This window comes from Anopheles gambiae, chromosome 3 (genome assembly GCF_943734735.2).
Source record: "Anopheles gambiae chromosome 3, idAnoGambNW_F1_1, whole genome shotgun sequence".
In the NCBI taxonomy this organism is placed as follows: Eukaryota; Metazoa; Arthropoda; class Insecta; order Diptera; family Culicidae; genus Anopheles; species Anopheles gambiae.
Genome location: NC_064602.1, coordinates 24,183,627 through 24,196,666, shown reverse-complemented (window position 1 = coordinate 24,196,666; position 13,040 = coordinate 24,183,627). Strand labels below are relative to the sequence as shown.

At 47.7% G+C, this 13,040-nt stretch overlaps 2 protein-coding genes across 2 annotated transcripts; one reads left to right on the top strand and one right to left on the bottom strand.

Moving 5' to 3' along the window:
- Window positions 1-773: 773 nt before the first annotated feature.
- LOC133392840 (serine-rich adhesin for platelets-like) lies at window positions 774-8,979 on the top strand. Its single transcript, XM_061654804.1, has 5 exons — window positions 774-1,084; window positions 1,174-4,947; window positions 5,019-5,245; window positions 5,312-5,608; window positions 5,685-8,979. The coding sequence occupies exons 2-5, from the start codon at window positions 1,198-1,200 to the stop codon at window positions 8,632-8,634; spliced, it is 7,224 nt and encodes a 2,407-aa protein (XP_061510788.1). The 5' UTR covers window positions 774-1,084; window positions 1,174-1,197; the 3' UTR covers window positions 8,635-8,979.
- Window positions 8,980-9,062: 83 nt separating this feature from the next.
- On the bottom strand, window positions 9,063-12,871 carry LOC4578081 (putative SERF-like protein). The gene is made up of 3 exons (XM_001238195.2): window positions 12,494-12,871; window positions 11,507-11,609; window positions 9,063-10,749 (listed from the first exon to the last, which is right to left on the bottom strand). Exons 1-3 carry the CDS (start codon window positions 12,498-12,500, stop codon window positions 10,680-10,682), a joined length of 180 nt encoding a protein of 59 aa, XP_001238196.2. The 5' UTR covers window positions 12,501-12,871; the 3' UTR covers window positions 9,063-10,679.
- Window positions 12,872-13,040: the final 169 nt, after the last annotated feature.

Genomic DNA, 13,040 nt, shown 5'->3' with positions numbered 1-13,040 from the left:
TGCATGTTGCAGCGGAAGCAGGAGTAATTAGTAGTACGAAACCACACGGCTCTCGCTCACGAAACGCCCTGAACGATGTTTGAGCACGCGACCAAGTTTCCACTCTCAACGAGACGTGCCAAACGCACGCAGCTGTCAAAGGTGGAAAATGTGATGAAACCAAGCTGAAAGTGGGCGAAAAGTAAAGATCTCTATTAAAAGTGGAAGAGATTGGTTATAGTCACTAACTGAAGAATTTCATCCTTTTTTCAGTTTAATACGATATCAAATGAATGGTGAAAGGCTCTTGTAATATTCGGAAATGTTCTCCATACTTCGTTATTGTTTGTAAAAATTCCCTTTTTTTATTTTTATTTATATTTTTTTAGATATGATTTGGAAAAAAAACCCTTTGCTTTTAAATCAACGGAAAAATAGTTTCCAACTAAAAGCTTGCCCTGTTTCTGAAATGCTTCCTCAAGGGTTATGAGTATAACGGTTACAAATGTAACGCATAGTAACGCATCAAGCCAGCACGGCGAATCGATCACCGTGGGCACAGTGGTAACCGGATTGATCAATTTAACATTTTTTTTGCATTGTAATTTTATTCTCCCTGCGTATTTAACATAATGTTACAATAAGGATCATTGAATTAAAAGAATTATTAAACACGAATAAAATGAGTAGAAGTTATATTCCCAAGATTTTTTTTCTTGCACATATTGATCGATGAAACCGCATGGAAGCGTTCCCAGTGTGCTTACCTTCAACCGTTGCCTCGGATTCGAAGCACACAAACAAACAATAACAATAAAAAGAGACGCGAGAGGGTCGGCTTTACAGTAAGGATGCCACCAAAATAGCTTTAATTTGCCAACTTTTCACAAGAATTCGTATTAAATGTGCTAAGTAATGTGTTGTGTTCGCAAGAATAGTGAAGGAAAGCATCAGTGTGTATAGGAATTCGCAGAATCACGTCGCAAATGAAGCGAACATTCCAGTTACCGCCACGACGCCATCACGGCCAACGACCCCGCAACCTGTAAAACCGGAAAAAGGTGTAAATGTTATTCGCACATCGGCGATAGAATATGCAATTTTGGTCAGTGTTGGGTTGTGTAACCCAGTTAGTGAGTGTATTTTAACTATTTGCCGACTAAAGCTCTAACCTCAACACACCCACACTCGCAGACGTGGCCTCGAACTGACACCGCCATGGATGATTTTGACTCCGCTACGTACTCCATCGAATCGGAACCGGATCGGAAGCGGATCCCGCTTGACGATGTAATACTCCCAACGGTGCGGCGCAGTGCAATACAGATCGTGACCCTATCGCCACGCCGCCAGGCGAAGCGATCGATGCCACTTACCGGCGATATGGATGGCACGATGCAGGTAACAAAGCTGGTGCTAAAAACGCCACCCGGCAGCCCCAAACGACAGCCCAAAGCCCCCGGTGTGCTGGTGAAATCGATACAGACGATTGCAGGACCGGGTCTTACCGGCATTACCACTCAGCATGGAACAACGGTGGCCGCAAAAGTGAACAACATCCTGACGGAGAAACGTAACCTCCCACTGCCGGTGGCGGACGATCACACCGGCGCCCCGTACCGGATCATCCCGATCCACCGCTCGCCTCAGCATAAGGATAGCAAAAGCGAGTTCGAAGCACGGCGATCGGAGCGAGAGCACGCGACGCACGAATTTCAAGATTTCCTTCGGGAAAGCTTTAAGGAAAACAAAACCCCTCCCCCCTCTACACCACCCCTGCCGGCTGTACCGTCCTCCTCTTCCGCGATCGAAGTCACTCGTTTGGTGGAATCGACTGGCCAATCGGATACGGAAAGTGCGCCCCGTGGTGAAATACAGTCCAAAAGTACCGGCAAGACTGGTATTTCAAAGTTGGAAAGTTGTATGATTGCACCGAGAGAGCAGATGAAACCAATCGATGTCGAATCTCAGCATGCCGGGCAGGAGAAGGAAGTTCATGTAGCTGTACCAACGCCCGCAGCTCGTCGCTCGTTGCTAATGGAAACCGCACCATTGCCACCGACTGCCGTTCACACGTCAAACGAACAGACTGCAACTGAAAGTATTAAAAGTATGCCCGTGGGTGCGAAAACTGTAACCACTAGTATTAAACATCCACCTGAAGTAAAGCAAGAATCTCACGAAACTGTCGAAACCGCAGCGAAAGCGACACGTTCTAACCCAGTGCGGCCTAAGCCGCCAACCAAACCCACCCCTACAAAAACTGCCCCGAAGGAAGAGGTGAAGAAGAAGGAGAAATCTTACGATCCCGCCAAGGCCCGTGAATTCATGAAGGAGCAGCAAGCGAAACGACGGCTGGAGAAAAAGGATGCTCCGACCAGTGGAACGGCCAGCAGTTCCAAAGGTGCCGCCGAAAAAGACCTCATCAAGAAGCGGCTGGAAACGCTCCGACAGAGCTCGCAAAAGTTGGTATCGAAAAACTTGCAAAAAGCACGCAAACGGTCAGTCTCTTGCACTCCGAATGGAGGTTCCAGCAAACCGATTGCTACAAGTAACGATAAAAGTACTGCTTCTGCAAAGCCCAATAACCGCGCAGATGCAGTTAAGCCGACTTTGGGATTGCGCAAATTTGCCTCCACTCCCACATTGCGACTGGTAAAGAGAGAAAATGCTCCGAACGAAGAGAAACAGAGTAATCCATCAAAGAAGGCAGAACCAGAACAACCTGTGCGAAGTGTTGCTGAGCCACATTCAGCCGCCAGTCGTAGCAGTGATGGACGAGGAGGAGCCAAAGGTACGACGTCAGAGAGATCCGCTAACCCATCCACTGCCAGCAGTAGTACGACGGGTAAAGCTAGCCTTAAAATTGGCATTCTACGCAAACCGGACAGCATGGCGTTGGATGATATTGTTTCGCCGAGTCCGTTGAAACCGTTGCCAAAAACCGCAAAGGTAAACGCGCAGCTCATAGTGATCAACGCGGATCAGAACGAGGCGATCGAAGCGGTAGAAAAGGAACTGAAACTTCAAGTGCCGGATGTAAAGCTTGTGGCGCCAAATGCAACAGCCGTATTGAGTGTGTCACAAGACCGTGAACGGCCTTATCCTGTTGCAATGGAAGAAGAACATCCCGCGCACGACCATCACGCTGAACCGGTCAAGAGCATTCCTTCCTGGCTGAAACAATCGCTGCGCCAGCCCGATCCATATCCTTTTATATTGGCCGTGCGTAAAAAGCTCGAAGCCGTGCAAAACGTTCGCGAGGAGAAAGGCCAACCGATCGCTACTGAGGAAAAGCAAAAAGTCACACAACAGCAGCTACCTGGAACAAGATATAACGCTTATTTGAACGAAATTGAAAGTGTACCGTACATCAGGAAGAAAGCAACCGGCTATACTCAACCGACTGAAGGCATTGCTTTAAACAAACGACAATCGAAAGATACTCTCGATGGAGAATCGGCCATTGTGACGAAAATATCGACATGCGCATCACCAAACACTACGTCCGAGATAAGCTCAATTCGATCGGACATTGCTCTACCGCTGCCACCGCTATTCAGTAGCACAAAAATAGAGATACCACCAGCCACATCCGCACCATTTTATCCTGCCACAGCAAGCGGCGGGCCCATTAGTCCTCTTTCGGTCGATCGAATTTCACAAATGAAAATAGCCACTCCCGGCAACATGTCGCGATCATCGCACATCGGCAATCACACAAAATCGCTCGAAAGTAAAAATGAGGAAAAAGCTAAACCACCAACTGCTGCCACCGCATTCCGTCCAGAAGTTCCGACCACCACTCTTCAGCAATCGTTTAACGATCCGCAACCACTAGATCGATCACAGCGGGAGCTTGAGTATCAGCGCCTGTTGGAATCGTTCAATCGTAGCCTAACACACGTGATCGAGGTTAATCTGCAGCTTTACTCAGCCCTCAAAAATGTTCCATCCGCACCAGCGATACCACCCTTCCCGCAGGAGGTGCTAAGGATACGTGATGAAATGACACAAACATCGCTACCGATACCACTCCTTCCAAAGCCTGCTGTGGTAGCAACAGAGCAACTGCAAGATAACAAAGTGTCCGGTGCAAGTACAACAACGGCCTCAAACTACAGCGATGACTTTGAACATCAAAGTCAAACAGAAGCGCCACCGCCTGTGCCGGAACGAAACGCTAACGACACAATAGTAGTATCATCGACCACAACTTTCTCTTCCGGCTCGTCATCACCAGCTTCCTCGGACAGTAACTCGGGCAGTGCCAGCAGCAGCAGTAGTAGCGACTCCGCCGACAGTAACACTAACAACAGCTCATCTTCATCATCGATGGACCACGAACGGATTGATTCGCCGCGAAGAGCTGTAAATTACCCACCAGCAAATGCCACCGACGATGAACGAAAGGCTAAAAGTAACACCACCACGGCTCACTCGAGTGATTTCGATTCACGTTCATTCAGCCTGTCGGATAGTCACAACAACACGATGAACAATCAACCACCGCAGCCGGAAGAGTATTTGCCGTCGTTCGAGGAGAGCTTGCGCAGGCGGCAATTGCCGCCAATGGGACATCAACATGATGGTTTTGAAAAACGGAACAATGGAGATGAAAAAGGACTCGCTGGTGGCGAGCAAAACGATTCCCAGGATAGTAGCATCAGTGAACAATTGCCGCCAGAGGATCGAGAGGAGGAACAATCGTTCAGTTTCAATCATTCGGAAAAGGCAAACGATCTAAAGGTGAATGCTGTGCCACCGATGGTAAGCAATTTGTCGGAAGATAGCATCAAGAAGGACCTCCCTCAAGTGAAAAACGATACGCTGCCATACGAAGAGAATTTGGATGCAACGATCAACAGCGATCTTCTCGCCGCCATGTTCAATCGAACCGATCTGGAAGTGTCCATCCTATCGACAACCGTGTCCGAAACCAATCTAAGCTATTCTTCAATCGGAATGGTAAGTGTACTCGTGTTTCTACTGCATAGTTCATTGCGATGTAACGCTTTTCCTTCCATAATTGTTTGCAGTTTGATCAACTCATACAAACCGAACGCAGCAAGGAAGATCAGCTCGTGTCACGCGTGCAGTCGAAGCAGAAAGCTTTACTGAACCGCGCCAAAGGGCAGCTGGCTTGGCTGGAGCTTCAGAAGCAGCGCTACCGCGAGAAGGGCATGACGGATCAGATAACGGCCGTTAAGAAGAAGCAGCGTGCAATACTGTTGCGGCTCGAGAAGGATCGAGCGGAGCTAAACAGGTATTTATGCTAAAACAAAATTGTGAAAGGACGTGGATTTTCATGCATTTTCGTGTTATTTTGTAGGGCAATAAAATCATCGACGGAATCATCGCGCACGGTGACCGGCAATCATGGACACGTGCTGACATCGCGAGTGATGGATAGCAAGCTTACCTCGTACTGCTCATCACCGGTGGCGAACAATTCCGGCTCGCTCACGCTGCGCAAATCGTCCCGCAAGGTAAGTGCCACCGTTCACCAGCAGCACGCGCCGGAAAGCCAGCATCGCGGTATAACCGGTACGGCTACGACGACTACAAGCAATTCGATACAGATAGCGATACGGGGTCGAGAACTGGAGCCGAACGATCGCTTAGAAGAGTAAGTTTAAATGAGAGGGAGTGCATATAAACAAAATAATGAAACGGATGCTAACCAAACACTTCCTTCCTTTCAGCATTTTGTTACGCCGTGAAGAAGAGCTGCGCAAACGCAAGGAGCACGTGCAGCGCCTGCTAGAGTGGCACCGCAAGCTAGAGCGGGAAGAGGAAGAGCTAATTGCAGTCGAGGATCGCCTACTAGCGTACAACAGTCGCAAATTGGAGTCCGCTGGTGGTGCACAACAGCACACACCGCGCAAAGAACCGTCGATCGAGGCACGGGTGGAAAGCATCGAGAAGAGTTTGCGCATTTTGCACAGCATCCCGCCCGCCATCGTTCGCCGGGCTAAGGAGGAACGGGATGATGGCGACTCATCGGGCGGTAAGGCAGCGGAAGTGGAGGAAGAAACTGTGCTGGCGAGAGGCAGCAAGCTGAATCGATTGTGGTACCGGTTGACGGGTGTGAAGGAGCAACGGTACGAACCGGCCCGCAATTATCCTGTAACCCGTCCCCACATGGAAGCCCTGTACGAGGATGCTAAACGGTGCGTGCTGGAAGGTTTTCAGCGCAACGATGTGCAGCTGAGGGAAGCATTGCTTGAGCAATCGATCGGAATCAGTCACCGCGGAGGTAATGAAACGGTTGACAGTCACATTGAAAGTGTGGAAGAGAATAGATCCAATCAAAGTTCGGTTGCTGGAGAAGAAACGGTGCGTGTTGTTCCACCGCAAGCTGAACTTGTTCCAAAAGAAACTGAAAATGACATCGTTGCGAAGGGAATGGATGAAACAGTAGTGCCGGAACACGTGGAAACGGGCACAAAGGAGGAAACAGCAATGTTGGAGCAAGCGGAAAACATCTCTCAAGAGGACACAGATGCTCCAGAGTGTGATCTACCTCCGATGGAAGAAGATGCGGGCAAATGTTTGCTCTCTTCCACCGTTAACGGATGGTCACCACCGGCCAGCCGCAGAAGCATCGAATCGGTCGAGTTCCACACACTGGAGGAAACGCCAACGCAGCACTATCAGTCGGCGCTAGAAAACGAAACGGCCACCGAGCGGGACCGAGCGGGCGAAGAAGAAACGGTCAGAAGCGACAGCTACTCGACGTCGTTCGAAGAGCAGCCGCACGAAGGCACAGACGAAGCGAATGTGAGTGCTGCTGTGGCCGAAGAAAGTCAGCAGTTGATAGAGGATATGTCGTTGCCGCCGATGCTGCTGCTGCTCAACAACACGACCGAACAACTGGAGATCGACGATGAGGATGGTTCCGCAACAAGCAGTAGTAGTAGTAATAGTAGCAGTAGCAGTACTACTAGCAGCTGTGAAAGTAGCGCCACGGTGGAACTGTCCGTTCCGTTGGCGGTGGAGGAAAAGCTACCAGACGGAGTGGCTACATCAGAAGAACATGATTTGGAGATGAGCGACGCAACCAGCATTTCCATTGCTCAATCGTTGGAAGACGTAAGCGAAAGTGAGTCCGTTTCGAACACAACCACGCCGACAACCGTTACGCCAACGATGGCAATTGAAATCCTTGAAAAAGAGGCAGGATCGGACAAAAATCAGCTAGAGCCGGAAGATGAACGGTCTAATGAGTTAAAGCCGTCATCCCCGAGCAAGGAGGATGTTCCTGCAAATCAACCACCACCAACGTCGGAAAGCGATTACGAAGACGAAGAGTTTCACACAAAATCGTCGAGCGGACAGGGCGGCACTACCTCAGAATTAGCCAAACGACTCGCCACGCTGCACGATGAGCTGGAGGAGCTGAGCGAAACGTTCGAACGTACGCCGCTAATGAAGTCACCCTTAATGGCAACCCCACCGCAAGCTCTGCCGGAGCACCCGGTGGAGGATCAGAATAGTTCAGAAGAAACGATCACGTTTGATTACGATGAAGATGGTGGTGAAATTACTCCACCCTCGGAGGAACCGGTAAAGGATGAAGAGGAAGAACAATCTTCAACGAGTGAGCCAAAGGAGGAGGAAGACCAGGCCGCTTCGAAAATAGAGGTGAAACTACGCTCAAAGACGGTGGGAAGCGATGATACGATCGCGATCGCTTCGGGAACTACCTCGTATAGTCGGGATGATCATACGGAGAGCATTGCAACGCCACCACCAGCACCACCGTCCCCCAGCATCGGTGTGCGCATGCCGGACATCATCAACGAGGCGGAAGTGCTGCGCCGCCAGCAGCTACAGATCGAGCAGGAGATAAAGGAACTCGAGCAGCAGGTAGGATTCTTCCGCGAAATCCCCAACAAACCACCGCCACCGTACATCCCACCCGCCAACGGAAGTCCACTAGCGCTACTCTTTCCACCCGACGCACGCATCGACGAGCTGATTGACGGGCGGGTGGAACAGTTGCATCGCGATCGCGTCGCACCGGAAAGCTTACGCTCCGATCACGTAACGAACGTGTACGAAAAGCTCATCCTCGACATGTGCGTCGAGTTTTATCGCGATCTGCGCCCAGCCGAACCGACCGTCTCGTTCCGCACGATAGCGCACGACAAGCGACCGCTCGTGTTCCACAATCCGCCCGATGCGCTGGGCTGCATGAAGGATTACATACGGGCGAAAATCCGACGCGTCCTGTCCGACGCACAGCTTACGCTTCAGCAGCAACAGCAGCAACATCAGCAGCATCAGCTGCTGCTGCATCATCAGCTGCAGCAACATCAGCCCGCACACTCCCAGCTGCATCATCATCATCATCATTTGCTGCACCACGGGGGACACTGTGCGGCCACGGCGTCGTTGCCCTTCCTGTACGGTAACGGGTGTGCCAGCAAGCGCAAACCGGACCAGGTGGACGAGATACTGAAGCAGGAAACGCACGATGACGATGCGCGCTGGACCAACTTCGATCGGGAGGAGATCGAGGTGAAGGATCGCATTACGGACGAGCTGCTGAAATCGCTGCTGCTCGAGACGCTCAAAGATATGGGCGCAGCGTACGGGGGTAAGTTGAAGCGAGACCGGCTGGCCAAACGACAGGAAAGTGCCATGTAGGAGGGAGAGAGAGATAGAGAGCGAAATCGATCGTCACGCACTACAACCACACATGTATTGTGATAGAGAACCTGGAGTGCATTTTATGCTAGTTTTAATACCTTTTAGTGCGCTTTTAAATAGTTTCGTAACTTTATGGACTGATTTTAAACGCAAGTGCCCGTTAATGATTTACGCGCAACGATCGCGTACCACATAGAGAGAGATTGATACGCGTCTGTGTTTATTTTGCTCAAATTTTACATTTTACTTAATTTTAACCTTAACTTTGCTGATAATTGTTAGTTGGGCATGTTGGACGATGTTGAATAAAATTAGCATTTTAGAGCCAGTACACAATAACAAGCCGATTGGTGCATTTCTTTCAAACGATTCACTCGAATTGTTCTCGCCCCTGTCCGGGAGCCAGTGATCATCACACGTTGTTGTAATAGTTTTAATTCATGGTGGTTTTATTTGCGTTTAATTCTATTTACTTTACGATCTTCTATACAACACAGCTACGTTTGGGAGGATGGGATATAGGGTGGAGAAGGAGAAAAATGGGTAATTAATCATCCCAACGCATAGCGCATATAGTGCTAGCTTAGTAGTATGCGCGCCGTCGGTTTTTTTGTAACATTCTTTTGCTTGGTTGGGGAGCAGTAGATTTTGTTTTAATTAAGTATAATTATTATTTAAAAAAATAGCACAGTAGCAAAAAAAAAGTATAAAAATGAACCTCCTATCGTATTTTGCACGCATTTTCTCTCTACCCTTACTTCATCAGTCATCGATCATTCCCTATAAAACGCGCTCCATTATTTGCAGCATCAAAATCGCACTCATGTCACACGCTCATACGCTCCACACAAACTCTATTGAATGAATATTACTTTTGATAAAGCAAACTCAAAACACAAAAAAAAAGAAAATTATTCAACTGTGTTTAAACGCTCAAGCACAACATCTTTCAATTGAGTTGTTCGCTCTGTTTCTGGAGTAGCATCTATAAGACACAAAACTCTGTCATGCAGACACGGAAAGGTTGTATGTAGAGTTTGTAGCCTGCAATTACACTTAAACACGCGCACAATCGACGGACGATAACTGTGAACCTATACAAAAACAAGCTTCACATTTAAATTATCCATACAAACATGTTACATAAATCCAGTCGCGGTGACGCTTTTGTATGGCTCCATGCTCCTTTCGCACTTCACAGAGCACGTGTCAACATAGGAAAAAGCTTTCAATTGTACTCCTCCCGGCCCCATTGTTTATGTGTTTTATGTTTTGCTTTAAATCTGACTGTGCGCTATTGCTAACCGCGTGTCCTGTTCTAGCACTACTACCCACTACACCGACCATAGTAGAAGCTAGGTGTTTAGGCTACCCCCCACAAACCGATCCTTTCATGTTTTAACTTTAACAATACTTGAAACGCGTGTCTGTATGTGTGTGTGTATGTTCTATGCTGTCTGCTGTATTACACCGTTTTACAGCCTACTATGCGGTTGCGCTTCGCTTGGTTTGAGCTCGCTGAGTTTGCAGTTGCTATTGCTTTTAATCGGGAGGTGGTTTTGCTGTTTGGACTGTGGGCCTTTTTTTGAATCATCCCACACGCTTACACACTAAATAGTATAAAAGTAAAGCCTGAAAACATAAAGGGAAATGCCCTGTGGTGGTGGTGGTAGTGGTGCACACACACCCGAGAACCCTTTTCTCAGTGTGAGTGCGGGTGGTTTCAGTGAAAAAAACAATGGCCATCTTGCACACAGTGTCGAGACGAAGAAGAGGCGAATCAAAAGCCAACGCAGCCCCAAAAGCAAACGGGAATTGAATTTGCAAGATGCGATTTATAATAACCTTTCAATTTAGCTGAATACACCCGAGCGCACGATGCAGCACACCGGTGTCAGTTAGAGTGTTGTTGTTGGTGCGATTGGTTTTGGGCCTATGGTTTTCGCGATTGGTTTTACACGAAGAAATGAGGGACAGAGGATGCGTTTGTTTGGCGCTTGGTGGTGGTGGTTTGTGGTGGGCGATCGTGTCCGGAACGGACATTAACTCTTGATCGCATGCTTTGCATCTTGCTCCTTTTTCAACTGCTTTTGTCGCATGATGTCAGCGTCACTGGAAAAAGAGGAGCGATAAATGACCAAAACAAAATGAATTTGTGAAATTATTATATTTTTTAATTTTAATAATGGAACTTTTTTTTCATTATATTGAAATACATTAAATATTGGTAAAGACTTTCAAAATACTTTCATATCCTTAATTGAATGTTGAAAAATTTGTAACAATGTTTATCTTCTTGCCTGTATCAACCGTAGAACCATCTTAAAGGCAAGAATAAAGAATTTATGGCAAATTCGTAATTAGTTAATTGTTTAAATATATAAAAATGTAGATTAATTTGCTGTGTGCAATAATCTATTTAATCTAAAATGCAACTAATTATTAAAGTCGTATGCATCATTTTTTTAAAAAGCCATATTTCCACATCCGATTGTTTTTAGTGATCGTTTTAAAATCATTTTCTAAATAATCCACAAATAAGCTTTATCTTTCCTATATTTATCTAGAACCTTCGCTCGCCTACGTGTGTGTCATCATCAATTTTCCGGACATCATACAAACATGTCTGGTCAATTTATCTCATACGAAAGACCCATTTCTAATCAACGAAACTCAAAATTGATGTTAAAAGGCTATAGCCCCAGAGAAAACGAAACAGGAACGACACACTCCGATATCATAAGTCGTGTCGTGGCACACACATCAACAATTGATAAGAAACTATACACATCATTCCTGCTTATGGCAGGGAAAGGGAGTGGTGAGAAAGGAGTGGGTTAACACAAAAGCAGAAAGCTCCCCCACTTACCGCTGCTTCCTCTGCTCGTGTGTGAGACCATCGTCCCGCTGCTTTGGCTGGCCGGCATTCTTTTTCTGGTTCTTCGCACGGGCCAATTCGCGCTGGTTTCCACCTGTGAAATTAAAAGTAACAGGATTATTTGTAACAATTATGTTTCGCTCTTATCGATCTCGTAAGTGATGGTGGATCGCTTTCTGCTGGAATAATTGGGGTGCCACCTTCACCACACAACCCTGGACGCTGAAGCAAAAACATAAACAAAGCCTCTCTATCTCCCTCTCCCTCTCTCTCTCTCTCGCTTTCTTTCTACCTTCTCGCACAGCACAGCATCGCCTACGCTACTCTTCCATGGCATGCTGCGTGTCTTGTCGCAGAAAGCCGTAGCTTTGTTGGGAAAAGGCTGATATGTTACCTTATTTGCATACGCACAAACCCACCAAACACAAGCAACAACCTACAGTGGGAAGTCGGATTTCTCTTCGGTTCGGGGTATTATTTAACATCTTCTCCGTTTCCTCCCGAAAGACTTCCACCGTGGCGACCGTGCCTCTTCTTACGCTGCAAGCCGAAGAAGCTTTTCGAATGTACCAGAAGCCCCGAACAATGTCATCCCGAGCAACAAGGGAGTTGGAGACGATTACAGCAGCGGCGCTGTGCAATTGAGGGCAAGCAATGTCCACTATGGCCACATGACGAGCACTTTGCCAAGACCAAGTGCTGTATATTAGAAGAAAAAAACATCTGGTAATTCGTTCCGAAATCTAACAAAGCAGGCGAAAAACGCATCATCGCCGTCTACGATCTAGAACAGCACAATGAAGAGAAGCATCATTACGTCGCACCGAGATGTGGGATGGTCCCCACCATACCCGTAAGCCTCGCCCTCTTCGATTCACCCTATCACTCCTAACACAAATCGGAATGCATCCGGGGGGTTTTAAGAACCCGGTGCGAAAATTTATACAAATTTCACACTATCCGCAGCAGCATACTTACGGGTCATTTTCTATTTTCACAACGAGTAGAATACGCCAAAAACAACTCTCACAAACGGCGGCGGTCAAGTCACACTCACGCACGGCGACGACTTCGTTGTAACGCACAGGGCAATGGAGCCAAGCAACGCAGCGACCAACTTCCGGGAGCGGTGAAATCTAAGCGCGATCTTAAATGCACCCGAAATGTGAGGTGGGTTTTTTTGTGCGGCCCAGGGAAGCTTCGAGAAAAGATGCGTTTTTTTTTCAACCGTGATCACCCGAGGAGTGGGAAAGAGTGGTGGCTGTGGGTTTTACGACGAATGTTCACCCCTGACAGCTAGCAGAAAGCGGAGGGTGAGTTCGTGGAACGTGCGCTCACTAACACAGTGAAAGGGCAACGATGACAGTTGCGAGCAAGGTGAAGGTGCACGTACACGAAAACGCGGCTCTGAAGCGATGTGACGGTTTGTAGAAATTTATGAAATTTTTAAAATCTACTGCTTTGATTTGAAATTGTCTTTTAACATTTTTGCAATATCGTTACACTGTATTGACACAGCAAAGCA